This window comes from Cantharellus anzutake (assembly GCF_015039405.1).
Source record: "Cantharellus anzutake strain C23 chromosome Unknown EI90scaffold_16, whole genome shotgun sequence".
In the NCBI taxonomy this organism is placed as follows: Eukaryota; Fungi; Basidiomycota; class Agaricomycetes; order Cantharellales; family Hydnaceae; genus Cantharellus; species Cantharellus anzutake.
In genome coordinates, this window is record NW_024066966.1 from 960,076 (window position 1) to 987,458 (window position 27,383).

Consider the following 27,383-nt stretch of genomic DNA (forward strand, 5'->3'; position numbering starts at 1 on the left):
CTATTCGTGACTATCTCTGATTCCGAATTCAGCCGTTAGGCTATGGACTTTGCGAGCACCAAACGTTTTTCAGCTTTCATTTGTCTCTATCGCTTGAATACATATTTAGGTTGAGTCAGAATTGAACCCTTTTGGTCGTTGCTGTGTCTCAAAGGATGGTAGTTTTGCGCCGAGATCACTCCGGCCACATGGCTTGGTCGCGGAAAAGGGAATTTCAAACCAACTTTGATCGTTGTCGATCATGCGTCAATAAGCGCCGTTGACAAGAACGAATCAGGCTTACGGCTTGAATTATTTTCGTATCAAATTCTCAAGGGCTTTACAAGAATTGTACCGTAACCGCCAACCAATAATGGGCTCAATACCTTCGGAACTTGATGTGCAATGGTTATTCCATATTCCATCTGCGTTCCCAGGGTTTGATGGATCCAAACCTTAACAATGTTCGGGAGAAGTTAGAGCATATTTTGCGGCTGGGGTCGGTACGAAAATGTGAAGTCAGTGCAAGATTCCCTCCTGAGTTTGATATCGGCAATCGCTGATGGACGAGTGAAACAATAGCCCCGATCGAATTCTCCCAGGAGAAGTTGAGAACGCGATCAAATGTGCGCAAGGATGCGCGCAGAAGTCAACCCTGAAGTCCGAGGCTCTATAGCTTTGCTTCATCTGTGCTAAGGACTTTGTAGTATCCCAAGCTAGTCTCTGGCTCCTCTTGCATGACCATCGCAGTGATCTCTAGGAATGATGTGAACCGGTCAACCTAGTCTAGAGGTGGAAGTGGCCGATAGAAGGCCGCTTATCGCATGAATCGGTCCCTTGGCAATACACAGTACTCTACCGTGGAATTCTAGCGGAAGATGGTGGCGTGGTTGGATCAGAGATTCAATCGAGGTTGTTAGTGCCAGCTGAGCAGAGGACACCAGCATGACTGGCGAGAAAAATTGATAGCCTCACTACTGAATAGCCAACTTGCGGGGCCCTACTGAACAGTGTGAGAAAGTTGTTGACATGATGAATCTTACGGGTTTTGTTTGTCCGCAGCTTGCGTTGCTTCCGGACAATCTAGTGTAATGCATTTTTGTCTTGACCCAATGCGGTCATTATTCTACCAACTCGCCCCATAGGAACTTGGGGAAGCACAGTCAAAACTGTGTAGTCAATACCCGCGGAGATCAGCCCTTTATGTGTAGCAAGATAGAGTTGATGTACAGCTATAAGCGGTGTAGCGCTTAGACGAGGCTATTTCGGTTGCACATGTTCGACTCTTGCTCAGTAAGCTTTTTGTTTGCATTCTCTCATGCAATATTTCTATTTGTTATACACACCAAGGAGTGATGAATGAAAAAAAAAAAACAGTTTACTGAGCAAGAATCGAATAAAAGAACCAAGTACACAGGGGTGTTGACTACAAAGCTTTGACTGGTTCAGTTGGGTATAACGACCTGATCTTCGGATTCAATGGACAGGGACACCAGCAAGCTGCGGACAAACACAGCCCGCAACCAAAACTCGTAAGATTCATCATGTCATCAATTTTTGCACATTATTCAGTAGCCACACCATAACGATGAGGCATGCACCCGTGACGAGTACATTTGTTTTCGGTGGCTCATTCCATATGTAGGGCATTCTCACTCCATTCCACCCAAAGCCTCCAATGGTGTCACTGTCCAGATAAGCTCGTTCATCTACTGAATTGTGCCAAAACGGCTTTCTGGCTTTCTGAGTCATGCATATGACAATATGACAATAAATTCGGACAACTCCATTTATATTTAGGCACGTGAGTGTAACGGAATCCCCCGAGTCAACCCCCGCACGTGGATCGAAGGAACGGCGATGCAGGCTAGTCCGTCATCAACCCGTCCGAGCAGTCCTGCACCGTCAGAGCATCCATCGTATCGGGCCGTTCGCCCAAATCAACCTTCTTCGTTTCGCTTCAACTGGGATGCATCTAAACCACGCGGCCCAGGAAGCGTGACGTCTGACGCGAACGAGAGCCGCTTCGACCTTTCAACCAGTGAGTTCCACCCAACCCTTGGGATCACGCAATATGCGTCTTCGGAGGTATATGGTCTAAACGGTCACGCGTTTGCACCATTTTGGAGCTCAAGTACTCAAGGATTCAATGGTGTGTTATCATAGCTTCCATTTCCCTAATCGGTTCTGAGTGCGATTTTTAGCCATATCGACCGTACTTAACAATCCGAAGAAGGATTCCGTTGCGCTTAAGCACTCGCGGGCTCCTTTTCCATCCACAGTATCCCCAGACCTGCCGCGGGTCCGCCGAAAGGACTTCGATTCATACCTCACGTCCATTAGTTCGGAATGGGAGAGGTTTAGACGTAGGGTCAGTGGTATTACCATAATTAGGCGTGCTACTTATATGCTACTGTGTGGCAGGATGCGAGGACTGAGAATTCTTATGCGCCTGCGCTGACCAAAGGAAAAACCAGAGAGGTTCCTTTTCTGACGACTGTGCCAGCCGTATTTTTTGACCCAGAATTTGATTTGGGGAACCCGCGGACATTCTATGCGGTCACTGAGCAAGACTCTGCTTCAGGCTCAACAGTCAACCCCGAAGATATTTCAGTTAACCAAATTCTTCAGGAAAAGCTTTCACGTTATCTGGACATTGTTGAGCAGCATCTCACTAATGAGATACAATCAAGATCTACGTCTTTCTTCGCGGCCCTCTCAAATCTCCAGGATTTACAAACTGAAGGTGCCGACTGTCTCGAAAGAATCGAGAACCTTCGGAATCAACTGCGGGAAATCGACGATCGGATCGCTCGAAAGGGCCTTAGTCTCACTGGAATTCAGAAACAGGAATCTAATATGAAGGTCATTGAAATGGCGGTGGATAGTATGAAGGAAGTTCGTGAGATGATCCTCATGTGTGACAAGTTGGTCGACGAGGGGAATTGGGATGAAGCTATAGGATTGATCTCTGTTCTTGAGGATTTCCGCGCTCAGGCCGTAGTCGGTTACATTCCTTCTCCAAATTTGAACGGTGTCTCTTTGACAGGCGGCCCATCAAGCCCTATCCACAAAGGCCATCATTTCTCACTCGGTCAAGCCTCAATTGATGGATTCCCCTCCTCTTCATCACATCAGCTCACACCCACATCAGAACCTTTCTTTGGTCGATTAACTGCAGAGTCTCAGGCGCCAGAAGTATCTCACCAAAACCGCTCACAGGAAGAAAGTACGTGTAATTCGGCATCTAATTCTTATGCCCCATTTGGCCCCTCTTTTGTCTTGAGTTTGGCGTCGTTTTCCACCCTGCCGTCTCGCTTGGGCGACTTTAATGCACGGATAACGGAATCATTGCTAAGGTCTTTGCTCGACTTGCTGCGAGATGATATTTCTTCGCGTTTCGCGTTACCCTCGCATGGCACAGACGCCTCATCACGATATTTCAGTCTTACCCAACGTTTCATCCCCCTGTGGCAGGGGCTACTTCGTACCGGTGGTGTTAGCCAGGCCCTGACCCAGTATCGAGAAATGACACTCTCAGAAATTCGCGTATGCGTTCGTAAGGTAAGCCCGGTTTCGAGTTCCGAGCTGTAATCGCCGAAGCTCTGAGCGTTTGAAATGCTTTCATCATATGCAGGGGTTGCCCCAGAAAGCTGATGTAGAAGACGATGATGACTTAGTAGACAGGTCTCCAGGGAGGAGCATGGGTGAAAGAAGGTTTGTCGTTCGGTTCAATCAAGTCAAATCACTGACAATTTTGATAGTGCAGCTCTGTCGAGGGATCTGAAATCATTGTCCCACAATGATTTCATGTCATTGTCTCGGAATCTGTATTCCGGTCTTTTGCGATGTTTCGATGGCATAGCTGAACATGTCAAGTTGTTCGGTGCAGAATACAAGCATGAGACAAGGTCAGGAGCCGTTCATCACCGAGCAATGACCGCTGACATTCGGTACCATGTAGGATACCGGACAAGTACATCACGACCAATAAAGAAGCTTTGAGCTCGGGATTAATCGATGCTGTGATGCCAGCAGCAACCGAACTTGCTAACATCCGGGTGTCCAAGGTGATTCTTGTTCGTTCTGAACAACATGGTGTACTTTCGATGCCCGAGTTTCTCGAGCTATTCAACGAGAGTTGGCGATTTGTGGTTAAATGTGAAGTCCTTGCCCGAAAAATGATTGTCGGTCTCCGCGGAGTCATGGTTTCCCAGGTACGCCACTTGATTCGCCACGATAGAAGAGACGATCATAGACTTACCGCACTAACTTAGGCAAAAGCATTTTTGATCAATCTCCATGCAGCTCGAATATCGTCCTCTGCTTCTCTGGTCGAGAACGAGGTATGGGCCCAAGCCGAAGTCTCTGAAGTCTCCCAACATCACGCGAATCTACTCGTTGACGCTGCCGTGACGAATCCTGCCGAACTCGTCCTATCACATGAACCATTGCCACGAGCCACGCCAGCGTCCGACCATGCCCGAGGACCTTTGAAACAGCTCATGATCGAGGGGCGAACGTACTATGTGGTCTCAGCGACTCTCAAAGTCATTGAAATGCTTTTGGACTACGTCAGGGTCGTAATCAACTTGACTCTTCTCACAACAGACACGATGTCGCGCACGATTGAATATCTTAAAGCATTCAATTCACGTACGTGTCAGGTTGTACTTGGAGCCGGAGCTATGCGGTCTGCTGGGCTGAGGAATATTACAGCGAAGCATCTTGGTACGTGGCTCCATTATTTACCCCGATAATCACTAATTATTGTCATTCTAACTAGCCCTTGCCTCCCAGTCCCTATCGATCATGACTGCGCTGATCCCATATGTCCGTGAGGCCTTTCGGCGGCATCTCAACTCTCAGCAAGCGGTGATGCTAATTGAATTTGACAAGCTAAAGCGGGTGAGTGCCCCATCCACTTCGATGCTTGCTGTTTTCGTCGCTCACGCGAAATCTTTTTAACAATGGTGTCTACTCAGGATTACTATGATCACCAAAACGAGATACATTCGAAGCTGATTGCCATCATGGGTGATCGCTTGAATGCACATTGCAAATCACTGCAGGTGATTCTCCCATGAACCATTCCTTTTTGCTGATCTAACTACTTATGGGTTTCATTACAGGTGATTGACTGGGGCTCAACGGAACCGTGGCCGAATCCCAATCCTTACATGGAAATGCTGATGAGGGAAACCCTCACCCTTCATAAGGTTTTAAGCAAGTATCTTGTTGAGCAGACCGTGGAAGTGCGTTGACTTCACCTGAACATGGAGGCAAGACACAGCGTTGTTGAATCGTCCGTATCTTTCATTCCCCGCTTAGATGATTATGGGCCAGGTCTTTGCGGCCATTAACCATCGGCTCAGTGAGGAGTATAGCAACATTGAACTACCCAGTCAGGATGCAAAGGAACGGTGAGAAACACATCCTGTTGATCACTGCCAGGTTTAATTTACAGAGTCCCTGCTGATCTCATCTTAGAATGTTGCAGGATGCACGATATCTCCACGAAAAACTTTCTGCTTTAAAAGATATTGGGGTCCCGAGTGGTATGTTGGAAACTGTCGTGAAGGAGAAGATAGTTGCCCGCCGGTCCCCATTTGCTCGCAAATTTGCCAATAGGGTTTCGTTGGCCATGAACAACTCTGCGGTTGCCACGGACTCACCCAAGCCGCAAAATGAACTTCCGCTACCCACTGATGCCTCGGCAGAGAGCGTAGCTAGCGGTTTCCAGGAATTTAAAGATACGATGGACGGCGACTCAGAACACACATTAGCGCCCGCTCCCGATGGATTGAATGCTGATGGAACCCCAGAAAATAATGGTGCTAGTGTGGGAGGATCCGAGGAGCAAAACCAGGCAGACAGGAAAGCTTCAAACAGCACCATCTGATTGCCGCCACGATTGCGCATGCACAATGCCCATCTTCTCGATTGTATTTTATTTTATTTTCATTGTTACGGTACCTTTGGCTACGCGCGGATTCATTTATATGGGGAGTCCTGCTGTTTCGCACCATCACCCTGTTAATCATGGCAATTCCCTGTCTTTCCCAGCTTGTCCGCAGATCCGCGTCGGAAAGTTTGGCCGGGAGGAGGGCACACCTGAGAAGCCCTAAACAGGTATCGATCATGATTGTACTGCGTGCATGTTTCATTCTCAGAAAGGGCATTTGATATATCGCAGGGGAATCAGAGACTCCGATTGGATTTCCCTGGAAACGTTCCTTTGCCTTTTTGGCATTTGACTCAGCTTCTGGTCAATCACCCTACCTCGTGACTTCCTCTGCGGTGTGTTGAACGAACTGCGAACGTGCTTCAGCGGCTGAAGGTAGATACACGCAAAGCAAGTGTGTCGCACCGGATATCTAATATATATGGAGTCGCATGTGTGAACTTGGTTGACGCGTGTGCAACACGGAGCTTCGGGCTGAAGAGTTTGATATTTGGTGCTGGTGCTACAATACACACGAAGCAGGGCCCACACAGCAGCTCCGCTTGATTTGGTGACTGGCGTTTCCCGGAAGACCGATTGGAAGTAGAGATTTGGGGATTTCGAACAGAGAGGAGGCGTGTCACGTGTGAGATATCACGAGATCAGACATTCACCATAGTTCCTTTGAATCTCGCCATTGTCGCCATCTGTTTGCAGGTCGGTACCACATCAGTCACCATCGACAGTCAAATAGCGCACAATTCGCTTGCGCGCAATTCCAACACTCGCTGGTTCACCGCCATCGGGCTATGCCTTCCGACGAAGCAGCATTCAAAGTGCAACACGATGCCAGCCACCACAAGGAGCTCGACAGTGTGTTTGGAGATTCGCTTTGTTTCATTTGTGGGAATCCAACTGATGGAGGGTGAGTTCTTTGAACACCCGGGCGTATTCGATTTGCGTGCTCAACCTTCCTTTTGCACAGTCTCTACTGTAGTGAGGACTGTCGAGATGTCGACCGTTCTGCACCCCCTGCTGCGTTTCTGAAGCATGGCTATGGTCCGCATCATTGCAGCACCTGTTCATCAACTGGTCACAGCACTCCATTCTGCCCATCTCGCCCAGACGCCTATGGAGACATCATCAAGGGTGTCCTCGACAATCCCACATTGCTTCTACCAAAAAGGCAACGACCGAGCGCAGGTACAACAAGGAGCTTTTCGACCAGGGCCACGTCCTCCTCATCTTCATCCCCACTGTTTTCTCCAGTTGATGCAAGTCCCGAAGTTCCGCCCATCCCTGACGTTACTCGTCCCAAATCACCATTCGGGATCAAGCCGACTTCTCAAACGAGGTCCGCGGGGAATGGCATCCGCACCCCACCTCTTTTAGCGCTTGATTCCCCTTCACCACAGCTTCGTCCCGTTCTCCGATACAATCGAAGGATCTACACAGGAGGAACACGCTCTGGTATAGCTGCATTGAGGAGGCATGCACGCACTCCGTCCGGTAACCAGTGTCTGTTTCCTCTGCGCCCCCCACCTGAAAGTGCCCCGACTTCGGCCGTGACATCACCGGTGCTCCTGGCGCAGGAGGGTAATAACCGTGCTTGTGATGACTCTCGAAGAAAGAAAAAGAGGAACCGCCGAAGCCTTCCACTTGGCTTGGCTGGGCTTAGTACTTCGCTTTTCCCCGCCTCTTCCATGACACCGGCAGCCGAGCCCTCCCTCTCCGTGCAGCATGCACATGGTCTCCAGAGCATTCATGGCGTGAACATAGCCACTGTATCTCAAATCCGTGAAACTGCGACTTCATACAAGCATCTGAAAAATCATGAAGATAATTCATTGAGAGACGCGACTCCCACAAACTTGGCAATACGGCTGGAAGCTTTAGTTTTACAACGCGCACAAAACCTTGAGTGTAAACATCACAGAGCACACTCCAAAACTGGACTTTCGGCTGCGGAATCATCTTCCATCGATGCTTCTTCATCACTTGTCAGCGACCTCGATCTCAACCCTGTTGAAGTCAATGGCCGTGGCAGGTCGCCCAGAGATGTTCGTGTGGATGCGGGCGAAAGTGCGCATTGGCATCCGCCCACATTCTCTTCGTCACGATCCCGTACTCGTTCCAAATCGATACGTCGTCAGAGTAGAAGCCGCCGTCGTCCACGCATTGCTAACCCAGTTACTCCTCTTGAACTGGTTCAGCCACCTATACGTGGAAGGCAGACACTTCGGGGTCTCCTATCAAGCTCTCCCAATCATCGAAGTCAAACAACGCGCCCATCTTCAGCTGTAGAGGGGACTTACGTGCTTGGTCGCCGTAGCTTGCTTTCTCCGGAAGAGCGAGATGCGGCTGGCAGCGGCTCGAGGATGAGGCGAAGAACTGAAGGACGACCCCAAGAGTACAGAGATCGCGGCGTCGACCGAGAACGAACGTTGTCCGCTTGGCTCACCCAGCGCAAGGTAGAATTTCTAGGCTCCAGTGATGACGAACACTCTCGTGGCAGGTCAAGGTCCAAACTTCATTAGCATTCCCACCCTATCACTATTCTCAAAAGTTGACTATTGCCTGTTCACACGAGCCATGCATGACTTTACGATTCCATGAACCCCATTGCATCTCATATCGTTCGCAAAGTCACATTGTCACCCTCATCTCTAGCATCCCTTCTCCATGCATTCATTGCTTGTCGCCCAGTTGCACTTCTGGGTAGTGTTTTCCCGTTCGTTCTGTCATCCATTCAGCATCCGATCCGTCCATTTGCATTCGCATCCCCACAAATACCCTCATCATTGCATTCGAACAATATTGAAAAGTGCCGTCAGTACAATGTTTGTTGGAAATATGCGGACATCCTCTCGTTTCAGAGCTTTGTTTTTACTACCATTAGCACAGTCATACTTCCTTCCCTCTTTCCGGCCGTTTCATCGCTGATCGTTAGCAGGATGGTCGCTATTCCCTATCTCTGTGGGGGTCAAGCCCTTCGATGCTGCATGCCATCGATATTGTATTTTTCCTCGTTTTTCCTCGTTTTTCAATGTATTTTCAAAAAAAATGTGTTCATCAAATCCTTACATTTGTCTATTTGTAGCAAACGTTGCTGAAGGGTGGAAAGAGTGTGCTTGAGTGCACGGTTTGGGTGTAACTTGTTGAGTGACCAGGATTGTGCCGTTACGGGACCATCTAAGACAGAGAAGAGCTACCATATTATCAAGCAAGCCTGAAGCTTTATCCTATCAGGGCATTCTCCTGCCCTTCACCCCTTGTTTTGAAGCCCACCATTGAGCCATTGGCAGACAACCGTCTCAACGGTACTGAGGCCAGACTGGCCAGCAGTCACATCGAACCCTCTTCGAACCCACCCACGAGCTCTTCTCAGTCTTCTCCCTTTGTCCAAAGTGCACGGACTTCAACGGGACTCATAGCACCTGCATCCGTCGTTCCGGCTACTCGGACGAGGGAGGAAGTGGAGTTGGAGGACGCCCTCGTTGACGCTGGTACCTTATCACATCCTACATTTGAGCATCGGCCACCACTGTCTCCTAATACAGGAACCGCACAAACTACGACTCCATCACAGCAGGGTGATTCACGGTCTGGGACTCGGCAGAGGTTTGAAAGAAGCCCGTCCGGAACGTCTTCCGTGCCTCCACTTAGGGGTTCTCCTGAGACCGTCATTGAACGTGCCCATAAACGACAGCGCGTAACAAATCCAACGTCTTTAAGGTTCGTATTCCAGAAGACACTTCGTATTCTACGATGATACTTAGCTATCATCATATCCCAACGCGTACCTGGTGACCCATCTTGCTCTGCCCGCTCTCATTTCACAATCTGTCGTCGTCGGCGCTGGGATTTATATTGCCCTTCCGCTCCAGCCCACGACTGCTTCACCTTTCCTCTTCTCAGCAAACCCGTATGCAGCCCCCTTTAGAAACCGATTCTACATGCTCAACGGATGACCATGACGCGCTCATGGATAACGAAGACCCGTCAAGTTTCGCAGGCCCTTCCAACTCAAGCTCAACCTCACTCATCCCCCCTCCGCTGAATGGAAGTAGCAACGGAATAAGTAAAGAGAATAGATATACGTCCAGGCCTCCCTATATCACATCCTCATCTTCATCTGGTCAGTCTCCTCGTTGCCAATAACATGTGGGTTCCAGCCACCATTCACGTGTTGTCAATTTGCAGAAGTGTCGCCCTCAGCATTCGCATCTTCGTCAATCATTAGGGAGAATGGTAACGTATCGCGCAGTGCGAATGGCTACACAGTAAAGAAGGGTATCTGGGATGGCGCTGACACAGTACCTCGGGTATATCTTCCCGGCACGACTATGTATGAAGATTCCAGCATACAACGGGAAGAGTTTGTGCGGCTGGTTCTGCAAAGCTTACGGGATATTGGTTATATGTGAGTTCTTCGCCCTCTTCGCTTCTTTGAACGTTGATGACTCCAGACGGGGAGTTTCATCAACCCAAGAGAACTAAGCTTTTTCCTGTTTCTCTGTTTTTACAGGCATGCTGCGGATACTCTGGAGGCTGAGTCAGGCTACCAGCTAGAATCAAGCCTCGTGAGCGGTTTTCGGTATTCAATACTTGGGGGAAGATGGGATGAAGCAGAGGAGGCGCTGGAGGACTTGGGAGTGCAAGACGAGGACGAAGTGAAGGTGTGTTTGTCGAACAGCGTACATTACATGAACTCACCAGACCCTGTCTTTAATCCTTAGTCAGCGAAGTTCATGATCCGGCAACAGAAATATCTTGAATCGCTCGAAGCACGACAAACGGATGTCGCCTTGCGGATATTGAGAAATGAACTGGCGCCCCTTCGATACAACCTCGACCGATTACACCTTCTTTCTAGTTTCATGATGTGCTCGTCAAATGAAGACTTGCGCAGCCGGGCAAAATGGTCTGGTTCACTCGGTGGATCGAGGGCCGAGTTGTTGGGCAAGCTGCAGCGTGCGTCATTTTGTACCATAAGTTTCAATCATCGACTAATTTTATTCTCCATTATTAGGAACGGTTCCGCCGTCAGTTATGATACCTCCTCGGCGACTTGAAGCTCTCCTCAATCAAGCCCAGGACACACAGAGACGGTCGTGTCTTTACCATAATACTCGTGCACCTTTTTCATTACTAATAGATCATGATTGTGGGAGGGCACAATTCCCTGGCGTTACTACAAACGTGCTCGCGGAGCATGACGATGAAGTGTGGAATGTTGAATGGAGTCCTGATGGTAAATTTTTGGCCTCGGGTGGGACAGACCAGAATGTCTTCATCTGGCGTATTGGGGCAAGTCAAACCACTGGGTGCTCTGTCCATTAAATGCTGATCATATACATCAGGAATCCAACGGGCTGGTAGGGCGCGAGTGTCATGTTGAGCATGTTCTTAGGGACTTCGATGGTGACATATCTGCCTTGGCATGGTCCAATGATGGGACCATGTTGCTTACAGCGGCAGATAAGACAGTGAAGTTATGGATCGTGAAGGTATAGATATTCCTGACTCAGCGAGTACGGGTGGTCCCTAATAACCCGCTCTCTTATCAGACTGGGGTGTGTAGCAAAGAAATCACTGACCATACCGACATTGTGGGCTCGCTCAAGTGGCTCCCAGATAATTCGGGCTTTGTTACTACTGGGATGGATGCTAAGTTGTTCTTTTACGTTCGTCGCGGCGTTGCTTTACTTTTTTTTGGCTCGTACTGACTGCTCAATGTCAATATACAGGACAAGGGGGGGAACCATTCCACGACGGAGCCTTATATGACTAAAGTTGGGCTTCGAATGGTTGATATTGCAATAAGCCCAAATGGGCGTTACCTCCTAGCTGTGGGGCAACCTCACGAGGCGAGAGGAGTGTCGAACGGACCATTGTTTGACTTGCCGGTCGGCGTCTATGCTACCCCAAGTGATGACTACAGAGCAAAGCGAACGCAGTTGATGGTATTCGATCGTGAGACAGATACTCGGTTCTAGTAAGATTTACTTATAGTTGCTACACTTGAAAAGCATTAAGTCCGCTGCAGTTCTCAGATCCGAATAGGTGATATGACAAGTGTGAAGATCTCTGCTGACTCGAAACTTGCATTGATCAACTTTGCACCCAATGTTGGTCATTGCGCGATAATCTCATTTCTACCATTGACGTGCCCTTCGGTCAATAGGTTGTATTCCTTTGGGACATCGAAGGTCTTCAACTTGTACGACGATACGTAGGTCATCAGCATACTGGACAGGTGCTTCGGAGTTGTTTTGGTGGGTCCAGTGGATCGTGGATCGTGGCTGGAGGAGAAGGTAAGAGCGTTCTTCCCTGGATCGCGGGCGGAATCCTGACCGACCTCGGTAAGATGCTCTCATTCACGTATGGCATCGTGAGACATCAGAGGTTTTGGAGGTCCTAGGCGGGCACAAGCACGGATCAGTAAACAGCGTCGTTTGGAACCCCGTGGACGATGGGGTGTTTGCGTCTTGCTCGGACGATGGTACAGTTCGCATTTGGGAGGCACCTACATGGACTTTTACTGGCGGAAGGACAGCAAATATGAAAGCACCTCTTGGGGCTCGAGTGAATGGATTTCATCTTGAGGACACAAGTGTCTCACAAGAATGGACCTGATTCTACTTATCTTCGTCAGAATTCAACCGCACGCACGCAACCTCGGATTTCCCTTCTCATCCAACTTCGTCCCACCATCGAGTTCTTGCATTGCGCATTTCATTTTCATGGATACACCTTTCCTAGCATCGTTTTTCCATTTGTTACAACTATGACAAATCATGACACCTTCCTGCTGTCCTTTTCCGCCCACATTCCTCAGAGACTCTCTTTACATAATGTACTGATAGAACTTCCAATGTAAACGATCCCTGAATAGCTGGCTGCCGTACCATCAGAAAATGTCATGGAGGGAGATCTTCAACGCGAATAGGAGCAGTTACGGAAGCAGACCACGCATTGGGCTTGCTCCTCCAGCGTTTGAGGAGAAACACGAACAACCTAGCGTTAGGCTTGATACTTGCTCCGACTTCACTTCTTCGCCTCCAATTCAGCTTTCAGCAGAGCAAGCCCTCCCGGAAGCAACCGCACAGCACGAGGCTGCACGCGAAATTGGCGCTCACCACCTAGCTCGACTGCCTTTCGTTGCCAGCACTTGGGGGTGGCGAGTATCCTCGAAGGATTGACTCGCTCGTTGCATGCACATTTTCCCTCCAAAGCTGGGAACAGGATCCAACCCAAGTCCCGCACTCCCAATCGAGCAGCATTTAGACGCACCGTCTTTTGCAGCGCGGCTGCTGGACATCTCTCCTCCGAGCTCTCGCATGTCCGCCCTTACGTCAGACTCAGACTATGGGGCACCTGTTGACAAGGGAAAATGGCGCGAGATTACCAAACCTTCGTACGACTATACATCGAACAATGTGCATGCCCTGAACGACTATCACGACGCGCAAGAATGGCTCTCGGACGAGCTGAAGCAGCCTCTCATCACAGAAAACAAACGTTCTCCCAAGAATATGCACAAGGTTTGCATAAATCCTTTGTTGTATTTCCACTATTCAAGTCGATCAATTTCCACTCCTAGCCACCGCCTTTGCACATCTCTGTCACATCCTCGGATTCTTCGGATAGAGAGCACTCGTCCTCCTCAGCCTCTGGCTTTTTGGACCCTTACTATTTTTCCATACCGTCCCCTGCGGAAAGCTCACCAGTCAGTTTGCATCCAGAGACCAGCGAAACTCCAAGATATCAGTGGCAACAATCTTCTAAACGGGGATGCCTCATCGAGCCCAAAACACCAGGGCGCGACCCCGCTGCAATTGATCGGACACATCTCGTTGGAGTGGGGGAACTTACGACTCCGCGTTGGGCGAAGACGAGAGATCCGGGGTGGGACGATGCCCGGGGTTCTGCCGTGAGCTCGCCCAGTCAATACGACAGTAATAATGAAAGTCTTTTGATGCGTTCGTGGGTCGTCAATGAGATTGAGGCTCCGAATGACGAAGGTGACCACGTCCTTGCCGTGAGTTATCTTCTGTTTTATTGGTTGTTCTTGCACTAATCTTGCTTTCAATAGGAACGGCGTGGCACTCAGACAGCTCCCTTGCAGCCTCCAAATGCTGTTCAATCATCTAAGGCTCCTAAAGTTCTAAGGCATCAGTCGTCCTCCACAGAAGAGAGTGGTGGGGAAGAGATCCTGTACAAGCCACCACTTCCGTCACGGGAACGCACTCTTCGCAGAGTGTCCGAGGTACCCTCTCTCGCACCCTCGACGGCGCTTTCAACTGAGACCACTCTGTCGAAGACGGATTCTAACGAAACGGTGTCACCACCCCAAAGTATTTTGGGTCAACTTACAAATCCAGAGCCTGCCGGGCAAGTCTCACCCCCTTCTTCGTTCCACCCGTACCCCACCGCAAAGAAAAGAACCTCCGAAGAGTTTGAGAGGGACCAGTTTGGTGTCCTTGTGTCGAAAGTCACTGGGTTGTCCTTGTCATCTAATCATTCAGATCGGGGTAGTGACCGTGAGGACCGCGGCTCTCGCAAACATCGCAGCTTAGGAATTGGTGCTCCAGCATCTTTGAAAGACAAAGGCAGAGATCGCAGAAGAACCGACAGCCTGGGTCTTGGCAGTGGATCTGGGACTTCAAAACCTCGCGTTGGTCATTCGCACCAATCCTCTATTTCTTCTCAGGACGCTGGCCGTCGAGTTTTTACGGACCTAGCGCGATTGCCGCCTTCGCCATCTGCTGCCTCCATCTCTCAACAGTTCCCGCGGCAGATGGATCCGTCTTCCGTCCTTATCTCTGGTGCTCCTTCCGACTCTGAAAATAGTGATGCTCGGCGACAGATATTGATGACTCACCAATCATCGCCCAATGTCGCTCATTCGCTCTTGCGTGGCAATCAGGAGGGTTGGTTGGCATTAGATGATAGTTCAGCCGCCGAAGCCCTGCGCAAGCTCGATGGCATAAGCAGCAAGACGCACCGTGGGCGGAGCTCTGTTGTAGGAAGCACGAGCCGTGGTCCAAGTCGTCCCACCACGCCCGCGAGTAAAGGCCTTTCCGCTTCTGGATGGGAAGGAAGAGAGCCACCCGTCACGATACACGATAAGGAGCGTGAATCAAGATCACGCGAGCCACTTTCAGTCTTTTCCGGAGATGTTGCTGAAGCATTGTCGTCACTGACGTTAACCAAGAGTTCAGATGGACCTGATCTTATCGACTTCATCGTACCAGGTGGTGAAGAGATTGCAACTGCATCTCCCGTTCAATTGACGGGGAAACAAATCTTTAAAGATGTTCATACTCCGAGCAGTGCGAGATCGAGCTATGGTTTGAAACGAGGGTCCGCGTCTTCGACAAGCGTATCTGCGACGACTCCAACAACCACTGCTAGTTCGAGAGACTCTGCTTCCATGTCAGCAGCCACCAGTGCCACTTCCGCATCTGTTCTTTCTCATAGAAATTCAGGGGGGAAGCTTCGGCGGAACAGCGTTGGCAGTGATATCTCGAGCATACATTCCTCCGATTTTGCGTCGCAGAAGGATCGTGCTGCACATCTGGCCAATGGACTAGACGTCGCCAATGATGTTGGGATGGTGCAGATACCTCCTGTACCACCATTGCCCAAGGCTTACCAGTCTCCTTCGGCTCCTTCATTCACTCTCCCTGCCGTACCAACTAGCCCCCCGGTTGTACAATCGAATCCGACAACACCAGCTGAAGACCCGGATCGGACACTGGTACTTCCTGTCACAGAAGTGCCGCCCGTCACGCCATCGAAATCACCTGGACGTGGGCCTACAAAGAAATGGAGCTTCTCAGCGCTATTACCTCATTCTTCGAGTAAAGATAATGGTAAATCCCCTCTGTCGCCAAAGGCAACTCGTGGCACACGTACCAACGGACATAGTTCTGAGCATAAAGGGTCGATCGATAACTGGTCTATTATTGAATCCCCTGGAACCTCGCAGAATCGATTGCACCCATCCACGTCGAATGCATCTTTACATCCCATCCCGTCGACTCCGAGTTCCCCGACGCCAGCTTCGACTCTTCATTCGCGCACCCCAGAACGTGGTGTACCCAGTCGTGCTGAGACCTCCTCCAGTGCCAGTACCCAGACAACCTCCCAAGCTGCGCATACCGTCACAAGCCCCCCCTCCAAAGCAGCACCCAATCCGAGGCGACTTACCCCATCGAACATCCCGTTTTTCCGACGTTCATCATCATCATCAATGCAAACATCGATTGTTGGGATCACCTCCCCTTCTCCTCCCCCAGCGATCCCTCATCACATATCCTCTGCCTCAATTTCCACTTTGGCGTCCAAGTCGACTCCGAATAACTCCCTTGAATTGGATCCAACACCACCAGCGGCTCCTCCGCCCCGTAAGACGTCGGTACTGAGTCTCTTGAAAGCCACCACTTCTCGCAAAAGCCTTGTCGTCGACAAGCCTGAGCCAAAGTCAAAGGAGAAAGACGAGCCTAGGGAAAAGGACAGGAAGGATGACAAAGATAGAAGTGAGAGCCGAATCTCAATTCTCATGGGCAGGAGGCGAGGAAAGGTAGGCTTGCTGGCTTTTCAACTTTTCTTTGTAATACTAACATGACTCGCAGACCTTGTCGGCCGCGGAACCAAAGCCTCCTAAGCCAATGCCAATAATGCCCCCGATACAAATGCCAGGCATCCCTGCGTCCGCGTCGTCTCGCGTCGGTAGCATCAAGGTGCGAGAATCCGTGGCATCAATGCCACCCCCTTCATCTACGCGCGCCCGAATATCTGGAGTTGTGCCGCGATCACCCGCAACCAAGACTTCGGACTCCTCCCTTCGCAGCACTCGTCAGAACCTGCCTCCAATAGCTGGTTCACCTTCTGTTGGCACAACTGCACCCCCTCAGGGTGTATCTGTATCTTATCATCCCCCCTGTCCGGGACTACTCGAAGTTCAGTTGACACCAAGGAGACGCCAACAAAGATCCCTCGCATCTCCAGCCGGATGTCAACGCTGCAATCACCAGCTACGACTACACTCAAGTCTTCCGGTTCCGTACTCAGTCACAGGAGGACCAGCTTGGTCGTTGCGGGCTCTTTATCTGGTAAAAATCTCCAGGTTGATCAATCTCCTTCGCCACACGCATCTTTTGTGTCAGACTTCGGTGTTTTAGAGCCAACGGAGACCCCGACGCAAACAAAGGCTCAAACGATGGGATCCAAAGAGCATTCTTCCTCTCAGTCCTCGCCCGCATCCCTTTCGAAAGTGTCTCGGCAGCTAGTAGCACCTCCTTCGGCGAAGAAACCCTCACCTAGAGATTCTGCTGTTGGATTGCGGAAGTCTTCGGCTCCAGCGACCACTGGTGGTGCATCTCTTGTGCCAAGCGAGAGTCACTCACGCTTTTCTGGGTTGTCTCCTTCAAAATCATTGAAGCTGCTCAGTCCCAGGATCTCCCTAGCTACCGCCAAAACGTCTCCTTCTACTACACCGGGCACACCTAGCGGCTCGGGGCGGCAATCTGCTTCCACACCCTCCCCAGCCCCGAGCTCAGCTGACGATGAAGAATTGTTGGCGGACGAAGAGATGGTCCAATATATAAAGCGACAGCAAGCCAGAAAGCTAGCGGCAGGAGCTAAGAAGGAGGAATTGGATGAAATGTTGCGTTTTCCCGAACCCCTGCCCCCCGTTCCTCCGTCGTCCCCCACATGTGAGTCAATAAGCGATTTTCGCTTGCCTCGGTGACTAACTCGTGTGTTTTCTCAAAGCTCTACTCAGAAGCAGTCAAGCAGCCTATCTTTCCGATTACGAAAAGCAGGAGATTTTGGAGTTCCCCAAGATTTACACCATCGGAGCTCACAGTGAAAAGAACAGAGCGACCCCTGACATCAGTGTCAACAACTATGGATATGATGATGACAGAGGGGACTACACCGTTGTTCCTCATGATCACCTGGCTTACCGTTATGAGATTATTGAGGTCCTTGGGAAGGGATCGTTCGGACAGGTTTTGCACTGCCGCGATCATTGCACCGGACTGTCTGTCGCGATCAAAATAATCAGAAACAAGAAACGCTTTCATCATCAGGCCTTAGTCGAAATTAAGATATTGGATAACCTTCGCAAATGGGTCCGTACATTCATTCCATGAGTTTCCGCTCCTGTCATTCACTGCTTATCGTAGGATCCCGAGGAGAAGCATCATGTCATCAAGATGAACGAACATTTTTACTTTCGAGACCACCTTTGCATCGCCATGGAGCTTCTCAGCATTAATCTGTACGAACTCATTAAGGCCAATGGTTTTGCCGGCTTTTCAACTGTCCTCATTCGCCGGTTTACTGTCCAAATGCTTTCTGCTCTCGCTTTGATGAGACATCATCGTGTTGTTCACTGCGATCTAAAACCAGAGGTATGTAGCATCTCTGGGCTTCTTTTCTGGGGCGGAATTGCATGTACTCATCGCTGTACCTAGAACGTCTTGTTGATGCACCCGGCGAAAAGCAAATTGAAAGTCATTGATTTTGGCAGCAGTTGCTTCGAACACGAGAAGGGTATGTCAGGTAGCCCTGCCATTTCACAAGCATCAAACTAAGAGATGTCTTTGTATTAAGTCTACACCTATATCCAGAGTCGCTTCTATCGATCTCCAGAAGTGATTCTTGGAATGAATTATCACATGGCTATCGACATGTGGAGTCTTGGCTGCATTCTAGCTGAGCTTTACACCGGTTACCCCATCTTCCCGGGCGAAAATGAGCAGGAGCAGCTCTCTTGTATCATGGAAGTGCTGGGAGTTCCAGATAAAGATCTTATTGCCCGTAGTTCCCGAAAAAATTTGTTTTTCGGTATGATTTATCACCAATCCTTGTCTTCCGTCACTTACACCGGGGATTCACCAGATCGTACAGGGGCACCACGCCCAGTTGTCAATTCTCGGGGACGTCGGCGTCGCCCAGGCAGCAAGACGCTCGCGCAAGTATTACGATGTGACGAAGAACATTTCATCGACTTTATCTCCAAATGTTTGCACTGGGATCCTGAGCGTCGCTTAAAGCCTCAGAATGCCATGAGACATCCGTTCATCACAGCCGGCCGTCGAAAACTTGTGGCGAGCGGCCTAACGTCAAGCACGTCTCGTACCTTACTCTCCTCTTCACGGTCAACCCGAACTGTCGCTGGGGAAACTCCAAGGCGACCCATTATCGGAGCACCAGTACCGCTCGCCGCCCGAGTCGCGTCATCGAACAGATCGGGCGCAGGATCATCTATACCATCAACGCCAACGGGTACCCCGGCCCATCCCACTATCCCATCTAGCGCCTCAATCACTCACAGAACACCATACCGGTCGGTTCCTACGAGTGTCAGCATTCCCCATCATTCGTCCCGTACAGTCCTGAATGGTTATATTGTAAGCCCAATGATATGAATCTTCATAGTAGCTCTTGTTCACGCCTAGGACCTGGTCTAGCCTCAGCCGACCCCTGCTAAAACGTAAATGATCGCGTATGCTTGTGCAGCGTGCTGGCACGGATGAGCATATGCACACTGACTTCATGATACCATTTTCCCTTCCCTTTTTAAAAGTATTAGACCTTCATGCTTTTGCGCCTGTTGGATGTCTACCATATTTGTGAGTCTGACCGTCGCCTAATGTATGGGTTGTTGTCACTGCTCTTTTCTGGTTCCTTCTTACGAAATGTCATGCGAACAGTTCTTACGAACTACCGCGCCGTCGACCTCTTTACCCATCACGCCTCAGTTTTGTATACAGCACGCATTCATGATTCGTACCCAGTTCCTCGTCGACCTCCCGAGAACTAATGACTTATTTCCAAACATTGTCTGATTTGCCCGTAGTTTACAGTAATATATACATTTCCGATCTAATGAGCATGTGCACACATCTGGTATCCTCATCTTGTACAAGAACTTGGCATGGTCCTATGAAGGACTGTTCGACAAGACGGACCCAGTGAGTGGGCCATGAGCTTCTGATAGGACGAGCGCACTGGGGACGCTGCGCTGCCATAGTTGGAGGAACCAAAGATTGAGCCTCGTTCCTAAGCTAAGCTAGGCTGGTGTGGAGCAGATCCTTTCATAATTACGCTTCCAATCAATCTTCTGGCAGTATTGTTGTTGCGGTGAATTGAAACTGAGAACTCTCGAAAGCTCACATCGTATTGTATAAGAACGTTGATATTGTGCACCACACCAAATAACTAATGAAAGGTGGCGTTGCGAGACGCGCCCGTCTGCATGTTTACTAACTGCCAGACACCGTCCTTCCGACCCTCCGGAGACATGAATGGCTGGAGCTACTTGCCCCAGAACCAAGATTCCCTGCCATCATAGTCAACTTGCGACGCGGAACCGGTACAGGCCATACCTCCGTCCAAACCATCATTTATCAAAGGAACATAACGAAATGCCAATAATCGTGTGACATCGGCGCCGTCCCTATACCCATACGGTTAGCGCGTGTTCAAGCAGCCAATTAAGGAAAAATGACCATTGTCTTGCATAATAGATCAACGCCTACAGTCACTTGGTTGATATATTTCGCCGTGAACTCAGCGTAGATTACGTCGGCCCTAGAATTGACGCCAATAGTCTGCATCTACTGAACCATGGGAGCGATAGATCGGGGGCATTCTAGCTGCGCATGCATGTCAGAATATATAATGAGATTCAACTTACTCAAATGCATGACGAGGAATTCCCATCAGCTTCCACTGCCAAGCCAAGACCCAGTCGGACCTTTCTCTTGTTTCACTTCCCTACTTTGGTTGAAATGACCATTCAACGGGTTTGAAAACCCAGACCTGGGCTGCTCGGGAGTTCACTATTAACGACTTGCCCCTCAGCGGAGTAGGACAGCGCCTCACGATGAACAAGCGAATCCCCTTTGCCCTGTGGGGACTTCTAGCCCTGCCAGTCCAAGTAGAGCTCTCCTTGCATTGAAAGGCTACTCTAAATTACACCTGAAAGAGTCAAGGCTGTGGAAAAGAGGTCAATGCGAAAAAAGGCACAGTCCATATCCCGAGCAGCAACCCAACAACATCAGCTTCTACGTCCAGCCATGTATCAGCGCCCTTCCGTCGAAATTGCGCTAGAACCTATGTGCTGGAGCATCACCGAGAGAATGACGTGTGATGCCGAGGGTGAAAGGAAGGTGTCGTTGGAAAGAAAACAGTAGATCCACGTGTAGAGAGCGAGACTGCAGAGCTGGAAAATACATGCACACGTAGTAGTACTACCGAGGCATGAATGGCAGATCGGGAAACAAACAAGTCATCAGAAGGTCGTCACTGATTGAAGAGATACGTCGTAAAACATAATGTCAGCAATAAAGGGAAGTTGTGACCTGACAAGATTGGAGTGCAAGCCTAGAGATACTGCGGCCAAACACCTCACGTGGAGCGGTGGTAGTTCGGCGGAGAGAACGGAGCAGAATTCGCTCAGAATGTTGAAAGACGGCTGGCTCGTAAACGAAAGTGCAGTCAAAAGATATATAGCAACGACGTTTAGGCGGAGATAGCGTCCAAAGGCAAGCATCAACAAAGTGATGGGGCCGAAGTTTCAAGGGGGAAATATCTTGTCCCCGTTTCAAGCGAGGGTTCGAACATCCAAGACAATACTCGTGCCCCATGCGATACTCAGAAAGAATGAACAGGAAACAGCAGTATTAAGTCCATCACTCTTGTACTGTTGACCCGAGAAGAAAAGGAGTCATCAATCAGCCAGAAGCTGGAGATTCCTACCATACGGAAGTACGGACCCAAGGCACCGAAAAAAAAGCAGAAGGGGGGTTGCTTACCATTCAAAGTAAGGCCCTGATGTGCATTTCAGTCCAGCCGCGAGTAAAAAAAAATAATCCCCCAAACAATGCACAGTACCCCATCAATCATGAACATCTTCTTCATGTGTTCCCTTGCTTCCACGGAGCGATGGAGGCAAGGGGGGATATAGGCTGATTCTGCTTGCATGCACCTCCGGAGGGTAAATGCGTCTGGATCACCCGCGTGAAGAATTCCTCGTCGCCACCAACACTTCAACTAGGCCTTACGCCCCAGAAATGCCTGCGGGTTGGCAAGAATATCGGCGGTCCCTGCGGTTATTTCGGCTCCGGATTCCATTCGACCGTGTAGCAACGACTAAAGCCCACACCGGGAAATAGAGTATCTTGATGACTTAGCCTTGGGCGCTTCTTGATCCGCAACGACAACGTGGTTGAATGACGTATATACAGAGGTACGAAAGAAAACAAAGGCATGGGATGAACCAAAGTAAGTATGTGGGAAAGTGCTTCAATGGAGCGGCGTCCCATCTGGCCGAAGGATCTGGATGAGGAATAGTGGAAGGTACGATAACGATCCCACTCAGGAGTAAAGGGAGTCAGTCCAGGGCCAAGAGAATGAAGATCGGGGAAGTTCATTCCGTTGCCGTCGTTGGGAAGTGAGGTACATGGGAGGCTAGGACTCAGTGATTCTGCTATAGTGTGATGGGATCATAAAAATACGGATGCCACGGACAACAAAATACCCTAGGTCCAGCGCATCACAGCAATTTGCTTCTTTGAATGACAGACTCATTTAGAGTTGTGAGACCACTGGCGTTCTTTTCATGTGATGTCGGTGATGGCAATTGTTGGCCGAACTCCTTCTCTAGAAGATCCATTCGCTGCTCCTTCATCTCTGGGGAGATTTTCCTAACTATATGAACGGGTCCCAAGCAGTGTATCCCAGGGAAGACGCCTCTCCCTTTCGTTTGTTGAATTGCTCGGGTCAAGTTCAGATTGGCCATATCCAGCTGCGGAAGGGGCAGAGAGATGGACCAGTCCATCAGTAAAAAAGGGAAAGATTCTTGTCGGAATCATCTTCGAAAAAATGCGGGAGTTATTAATGAGTAACCATCGCCTTGTCTAGGTGAAGCAGGAGGGAAATGCGGTCTAACGTTCCTCGAGAAAGAGGAGCGGGGAGAGATAACAAAGAGCCGTGGCTCCCAGAAGAATGCATCAGCTCAGAGCCCAAGAGACGTTTCGTGTTGCAAGGACTTGAAGACAATGTCAGAGTACTATATCCCTCGTTGTAGGTAGGATCCAGACGAGGGACAGTAAGTGAGTGAAGAACAAGGCTCTGAGTGTTCTGTGATATCAGTGCTTCCTCTAATATTACGAAGTCATAGAGGCTGGAGTCCTGCCTAAGTGCTTCCAGGCGGAAGGAATCCCACCTACAATCTTGGGCAGGAGGCGTTGGTGGGTTAGAGGCTGATTGGTGGGTTGATCCTTACGATCTCCGGAGTTCACGTGATGTGAACTCGTATGATGAAAGCACTTGGGCAGTCAACGGTCTATACTAATAGAGGCTGGTAACCTGCCTAAGTCAACGGACAGTAACACAATGCGGCTTCGGGAAACCGTGCAAGGCTTTGATCACCGTGGAGTGGCATTTCCTATATCTCACAAATATGCTCGTACAACTACGTTGCTTTGAAAGGCAGCTCAGTATGCCATATTGTAATTATTTAAGATCCTACTATTGATCTTGCGCCAATTTTCTCGGCTAGTTTTTTTTTTTTTTTCAAATTTGCTAAAATTCCAAGTATAACAGAGGCGGTTGGGGCAGCGTTACAAGCGATCGCGTGTGGTAGCCAACTATTTCACGGAAGCTGCCGGGGAGCAATCACATGGCTACTGGAGATCAATATCATATTAGATCACATGTATTCCTCAGGATGACCCTAATCAGCTGGGCGAGGGTGGGAACAAATCGTTGAGGAAAGGAAATCATGTATATCACTATCAGTTGCCGTGTCTCCCATCTTGGTGCCTATAAGCGCTTGCGCATGACCAGCTTTCTGAAGGGATCCTACATTAATTGTGATGCCCAAGGGTGAGATTTGTCTCTGGTGTTCGGACGCTCTTCATGATGGGAACGCAAGGGATTTCAGCAGCGCATGAGCTCCCTCAGCCCGCGAAGCTGCGCCACAGCCACTTATGTACCCGGAGAGAAGAAAACGGCGACTTGTGGACATCGTCGCAATATATACGTATGTGCAACAGACAGGACGTTTTCCAAGTTAAGCTTTAATTTTGGTCGAAGGCTTAGGCTATCATCTGGATGAACATTTATTTGTCTTGGTCGCTGTTATGGGCATATTTGATTTGAGCATTAAGAGAAGAACATTGGCAAAAAATGGGAGATAGTAGCAGTAGCCCTGATCCAATTAAGCCTTGAGCTTGTACCCATACTAGAATTGTCCAGTAACGCACACTATATGGTAGTTGAAGTTATTCTCAATCCTGTCGTAATGCGTGATCAGACCCTTCCGATATATATTCCTTGAGATCTTCCTCAAACTTTTTTCGTTCAGAGCTCCCCCATCAACTCTCACCATCTCCCTCATCCTCTGCCACGTCGCAGACCGTCTCAGAGGCCAACATCCAGCGTCCACCATGCCAGCAGTCCTCGGTTCGCGTCGCACCATGTCCGCACCATTAGGTGCGAATCACATTCGCGCGCGTTCCTCTCCCTATCCATCTCGCGCTTCCCTCAATACGGTCAGTTCTAGGAAGGTAAGACGTGGCTCCGATGGGTTACGCGCGAGAGGACGCCAGGTTCTCGCTGAGATTGACTGGTGGACCATCATGGCTGGCCAGTTGCCGGGATCTGGGTCTGAGTCGTCTGCAGAACCTTCGGAGAGTGATACTTCCTCCATGTATACCCAGGAAGAAACCATCACGTCTGAGGATGAGACGGAGAGGTTGGGCTTTGTGATGGACGTGAGCGAGATTTGTTTGGGGACACCACCATCCTCTCCAGCGTCGTCAGGGTGTGCGGCATTGTGGTCTGTCTCCAGTGGGCGTTCCTCGCCTTTGTCGGTGGGTACCGTCAACCTTCAATCTCCTGTGCTTTCTTGCCCTCTTTCATCTCCGTCGTCGTCGGAATGTGGAATTAACAAAGGCACAATTTTTGCTACGTAGAGTTGCTGGTCGTCACCTCGACGATCCGTTACGCCCACCAAACCGTCGCGTTGTGCCTCCCCCACCACCCCATGTTCTCGCCCTAATTCTCCATCTCGTATTGTCTCCATGTTGCCCGGTACCATTGAATGCACTGGAGCTGCCGACGCGTTATCTACGCTTAACAACCTCCACCGCTGCCATTCCTTCAGCGGGACGAGTTCTCCGCGATATCGTTTCCAGGCACCCACGCTTGCATCACAGGCACGCGCCTTTTCCAGACGCCGACTCTGAACTAATGTACCACACTGGATGCTATATGATTGTCTTTGGCCTCTTATGGTTAGGACGGAGTTACGCGCGGGTTTCTTGATTGCCGCCCGGTTGTTTGGAATCGCTTAACGTGCTTATCATTGCACGTTGAGTTGATCATGCCAGACATACTGACACGCCAAGTAACGCTATATTGACCCGACAACGAATGTCTCTGTCACGACAACAACAATGATCTTCATCTTGAACTGGGGGGGGACTGAGCGTTTTGACGATTCCGCCGCTTTGTACGTCATCTTCACCCTCGTGATGGGCCCGTGTTTGAACCACTCATCTGATTATTTTGACCATTGATGTACAGATCTTTACTTAAATTGCCAAGATAAGCGACTAGCTCATGACTTGTTCCGCTCATAACACCCAATTGGGATGTGTGAAGCCCGCGGAACAATAAACTCGACCTGTCCTTTGAACCAGATTTCTTGTCTTATTTCTTCCTTTCGGCCATGATGTGTCGCAGCTGGACTCATATTCCGACAAGGAACAAAACTGATATTGACCCACTGCGTTGATATTTTCCCTTCCCTTCCATTCTTGAGCCCTTATCGTCCACCATTGCTCACACCGTGCACAGTGCACCACACACATGCAAACCTCAACATCCACTGCATAGCACCTATCCCGCCAGCTGTGTGAATGTATAACAGCGTCATTCCCATTTCCACTCCCACACCATTAGCACATCGCACAATCACACACCGCTTGTATCGCTGAATGGATGGATGGATTCAAACTCAACCAGGAGTCAAGTCCGATCCTCTGTTATTTAATTTCTGTCTTCACGACCTCTTACGACTTGTCATGAACCTACTGCCAAGATTCATCCACGTTCTTGCTTTATGATGAGCTCAAATGTATATGTACTAGTGCAATCTCGACGTGCGTTCTGCTACGGACGTCGTCGTGAATTATTACTGCCGCATCTTCTCTTCTTCCTAGATATTAGCTTCTCGTGAGACGCCGGGACCCGAAGACCAGCGTACGAGAGTGTGGACGAACTTTCATTCGTTAAATCTGGGTTCTTCCATTGGATTTGAGGGTTGCCTTATGGCCCATGCATACATGCCATCTATATCATGATGAGGCTGTATGACTGTTACAGCCGAACAATGTAGCGATGCTTCAACAGCACAGCTCCACAAAGGGGGATATTGGCCAATTTGATACCGTCAAATGCATAGCGCTGGGTATTTCCATCCTCTTTACGTCTTCACAAGAACATTTTACTGCTCAAGGCATGTTTACGGGAAAGTGATAAATCATGGAAGTCATGCTAGTCAATTGGGTACGCGCATGTTTTCTACACGCATTACATGGTAAAGGACCACCGCGAGAATGACCTTCTTCGTTCCCAATTCTGGTAGAGATCTGGGTCAATATTAATATTTTATCCGCATACACAAGGCCTATAAAAGGTACGATAGCTGATAAGGGCAATTAGGTCATCTGTCGCACGGGCTTGGGCCACGCATTGCAAAGTGTATTGCGTGTGTGTGAAAGCCCCATGATGACCAATTACTGTAATGCGGTTGAATTTTCCCGTACTTGTGTCTAGGAGTGCAGACACCAAAGCCGTTCCGATCGGCGAATCTGAGTATACCCTGGTTTTAATCCCAATTACTATGAGAAGGAATGTTGTGCGTCGTGGTGAGCGCGTGATCCCCCAGACCACATTCCCATCGTGTAGCCACACGACTAGTGACGATCCACGGCATGAGTCGTCTCCGGATATAGATGTGCCAAGCCTCCCACGCCTTATGGCTCAACTTTAGCCTAGTAGTCGTGAGGTATAATGTGTGGGTCTTCACATGTGAAGGAAAAACAGGAAAAGGGGGAAAGTCCCCCATATGGCTTTGCACGACCATCTGCCAATAAAGCGTCTGCTGCAATGTAATCATGCGTGAGATTGACCGCATCGTGGTTTTTGACATCCCGTGGGAGGGCCAGGATAACACAATATATTCTGTGACGTGACGCGATGTAACGCAGCGCGATTCATCTCCGAGATTCTGACGTTGGGTTAGACTCAGGCCCAAAGGCAGGACTTCCCACAGCAGAGTACCTCGGGAGTTCTCTGTTGGCCAAAAGCTATATGGATCGATTGCTATGCAGGTGATCACTCTCTAATCGGCAGACGCAACGTG

The 27,383-nt window shown here is 49.6% G+C and overlaps 6 protein-coding genes across 6 annotated transcripts; all 6 read left to right on the plus strand.

The window, feature by feature from the left end:
* Positions 1-1,794: 1,794 nt before the first annotated feature.
* EI90DRAFT_3153528 (Vps54-like protein-domain-containing protein) lies at positions 1,795-5,994 on the plus strand. The gene is made up of 12 exons (XM_039065867.1): positions 1,795-2,131; positions 2,184-2,350; positions 2,404-3,543; positions 3,617-3,696; positions 3,744-3,890; positions 3,944-4,196; positions 4,257-4,710; positions 4,766-4,887; positions 4,965-5,051; positions 5,112-5,234; positions 5,311-5,402; positions 5,470-5,994. Exons 1-12 carry the CDS (start codon positions 1,840-1,842, stop codon positions 5,879-5,881), a joined length of 3,369 nt encoding a protein of 1,122 aa, XP_038917944.1. The 5' UTR covers positions 1,795-1,839; the 3' UTR covers positions 5,882-5,994.
* Positions 5,995-10,085: 4,091 nt separating this feature from the next.
* On the plus strand, positions 10,086-12,562 carry EI90DRAFT_3145089 (WD40 repeat-like protein; the record flags this gene model as incomplete). The annotated part of the gene is made up of 11 exons (XM_039065235.1): positions 10,086-10,114; positions 10,167-10,346; positions 10,452-10,602; positions 10,663-10,897; positions 10,956-11,237; positions 11,306-11,433; positions 11,494-11,622; positions 11,674-11,921; positions 11,973-12,054; positions 12,111-12,240; positions 12,294-12,562. The coding sequence occupies 11 exons, from the start codon at positions 10,086-10,088 to the stop codon at positions 12,560-12,562; spliced, it is 1,863 nt and encodes a 620-aa protein (XP_038917945.1).
* A 289-nt stretch (positions 12,563-12,851) lies between these two features.
* On the plus strand, positions 12,852-14,456 carry EI90DRAFT_523734 (uncharacterized protein). The gene is made up of 3 exons (XM_039067731.1): positions 12,852-13,470; positions 13,530-14,195; positions 14,250-14,456. Exons 1-2 carry the CDS (start codon positions 13,141-13,143, stop codon positions 14,004-14,006), a joined length of 807 nt encoding a protein of 268 aa, XP_038917946.1. The 5' UTR covers positions 12,852-13,140; the 3' UTR covers positions 14,007-14,195; positions 14,250-14,456.
* Positions 14,457-15,332: 876 nt separating this feature from the next.
* Positions 15,333-17,605, plus strand: EI90DRAFT_523804 (uncharacterized protein). The gene is made up of 5 exons (XM_039067732.1): positions 15,333-15,364; positions 15,418-16,367; positions 16,434-16,514; positions 16,567-17,046; positions 17,101-17,605. Exons 2-5 carry the CDS (start codon positions 15,543-15,545, stop codon positions 17,113-17,115), a joined length of 1,401 nt encoding a protein of 466 aa, XP_038917947.1. The 5' UTR covers positions 15,333-15,364; positions 15,418-15,542; the 3' UTR covers positions 17,116-17,605.
* Positions 17,154-19,371, plus strand: EI90DRAFT_3181007 (kinase-like domain-containing protein; the record flags this gene model as incomplete). Its single annotated transcript, XM_039066362.1, has 6 exons — positions 17,154-17,649; positions 17,708-18,069; positions 18,124-18,351; positions 18,415-18,493; positions 18,554-18,787; positions 18,842-19,371. 6 exons carry the CDS (start codon positions 17,154-17,156, stop codon positions 19,369-19,371), a joined length of 1,929 nt encoding a protein of 642 aa, XP_038917948.1.
* A 5,028-nt stretch (positions 19,372-24,399) lies between these two features.
* On the plus strand, positions 24,400-24,927 carry EI90DRAFT_3121539 (uncharacterized protein; the record flags this gene model as incomplete). The annotated part of the gene is made up of 1 exon (XM_039063410.1): positions 24,400-24,927. The coding sequence occupies one exon, from the start codon at positions 24,400-24,402 to the stop codon at positions 24,925-24,927; it is 528 nt and encodes a 175-aa protein (XP_038917949.1).
* Between the last annotated feature and the right edge of the window lie 2,456 nt (positions 24,928-27,383).

Excerpts from the sequence above, each read along its gene's own strand:
- EI90DRAFT_3153528 (XM_039065867.1), top strand. The coding sequence starts at position 1,840 with ATGCAGGCTAGTCCGTCATCAACCCGTCCGAGCAGTCCTGCACCGTCA. Across the intron at positions 4,888-4,964 it reads AATTTGACAAGCTAAAGCGG|GATTACTATGATCACCAAAA; the intron begins GTGAGTGCCCCA and ends GTGTCTACTCAG. Across the intron at positions 5,052-5,111 it reads CACATTGCAAATCACTGCAG|GTGATTGACTGGGGCTCAAC; the intron begins GTGATTCTCCCA and ends GTTTCATTACAG.
- EI90DRAFT_523734 (XM_039067731.1), top strand. The coding sequence starts at position 13,141 with ATGCACATTTTCCCTCCAAAGCTGGGAACAGGATCCAACCCAAGTCCC. Across the intron at positions 13,471-13,529 it reads CTCCCAAGAATATGCACAAG|CCACCGCCTTTGCACATCTC; the intron begins GTTTGCATAAAT and ends TTCCACTCCTAG.
- EI90DRAFT_523804 (XM_039067732.1), top strand. The coding sequence starts at position 15,543 with ATGGTGCAGATACCTCCTGTACCACCATTGCCCAAGGCTTACCAGTCT. Across the intron at positions 16,368-16,433 it reads CGGTACTGAGTCTCTTGAAA|CCTAGGGAAAAGGACAGGAA; the intron begins GCCACCACTTCT and ends GAGAAAGACGAG. Across the intron at positions 16,515-16,566 it reads TGGGCAGGAGGCGAGGAAAG|ACCTTGTCGGCCGCGGAACC; the intron begins GTAGGCTTGCTG and ends CATGACTCGCAG.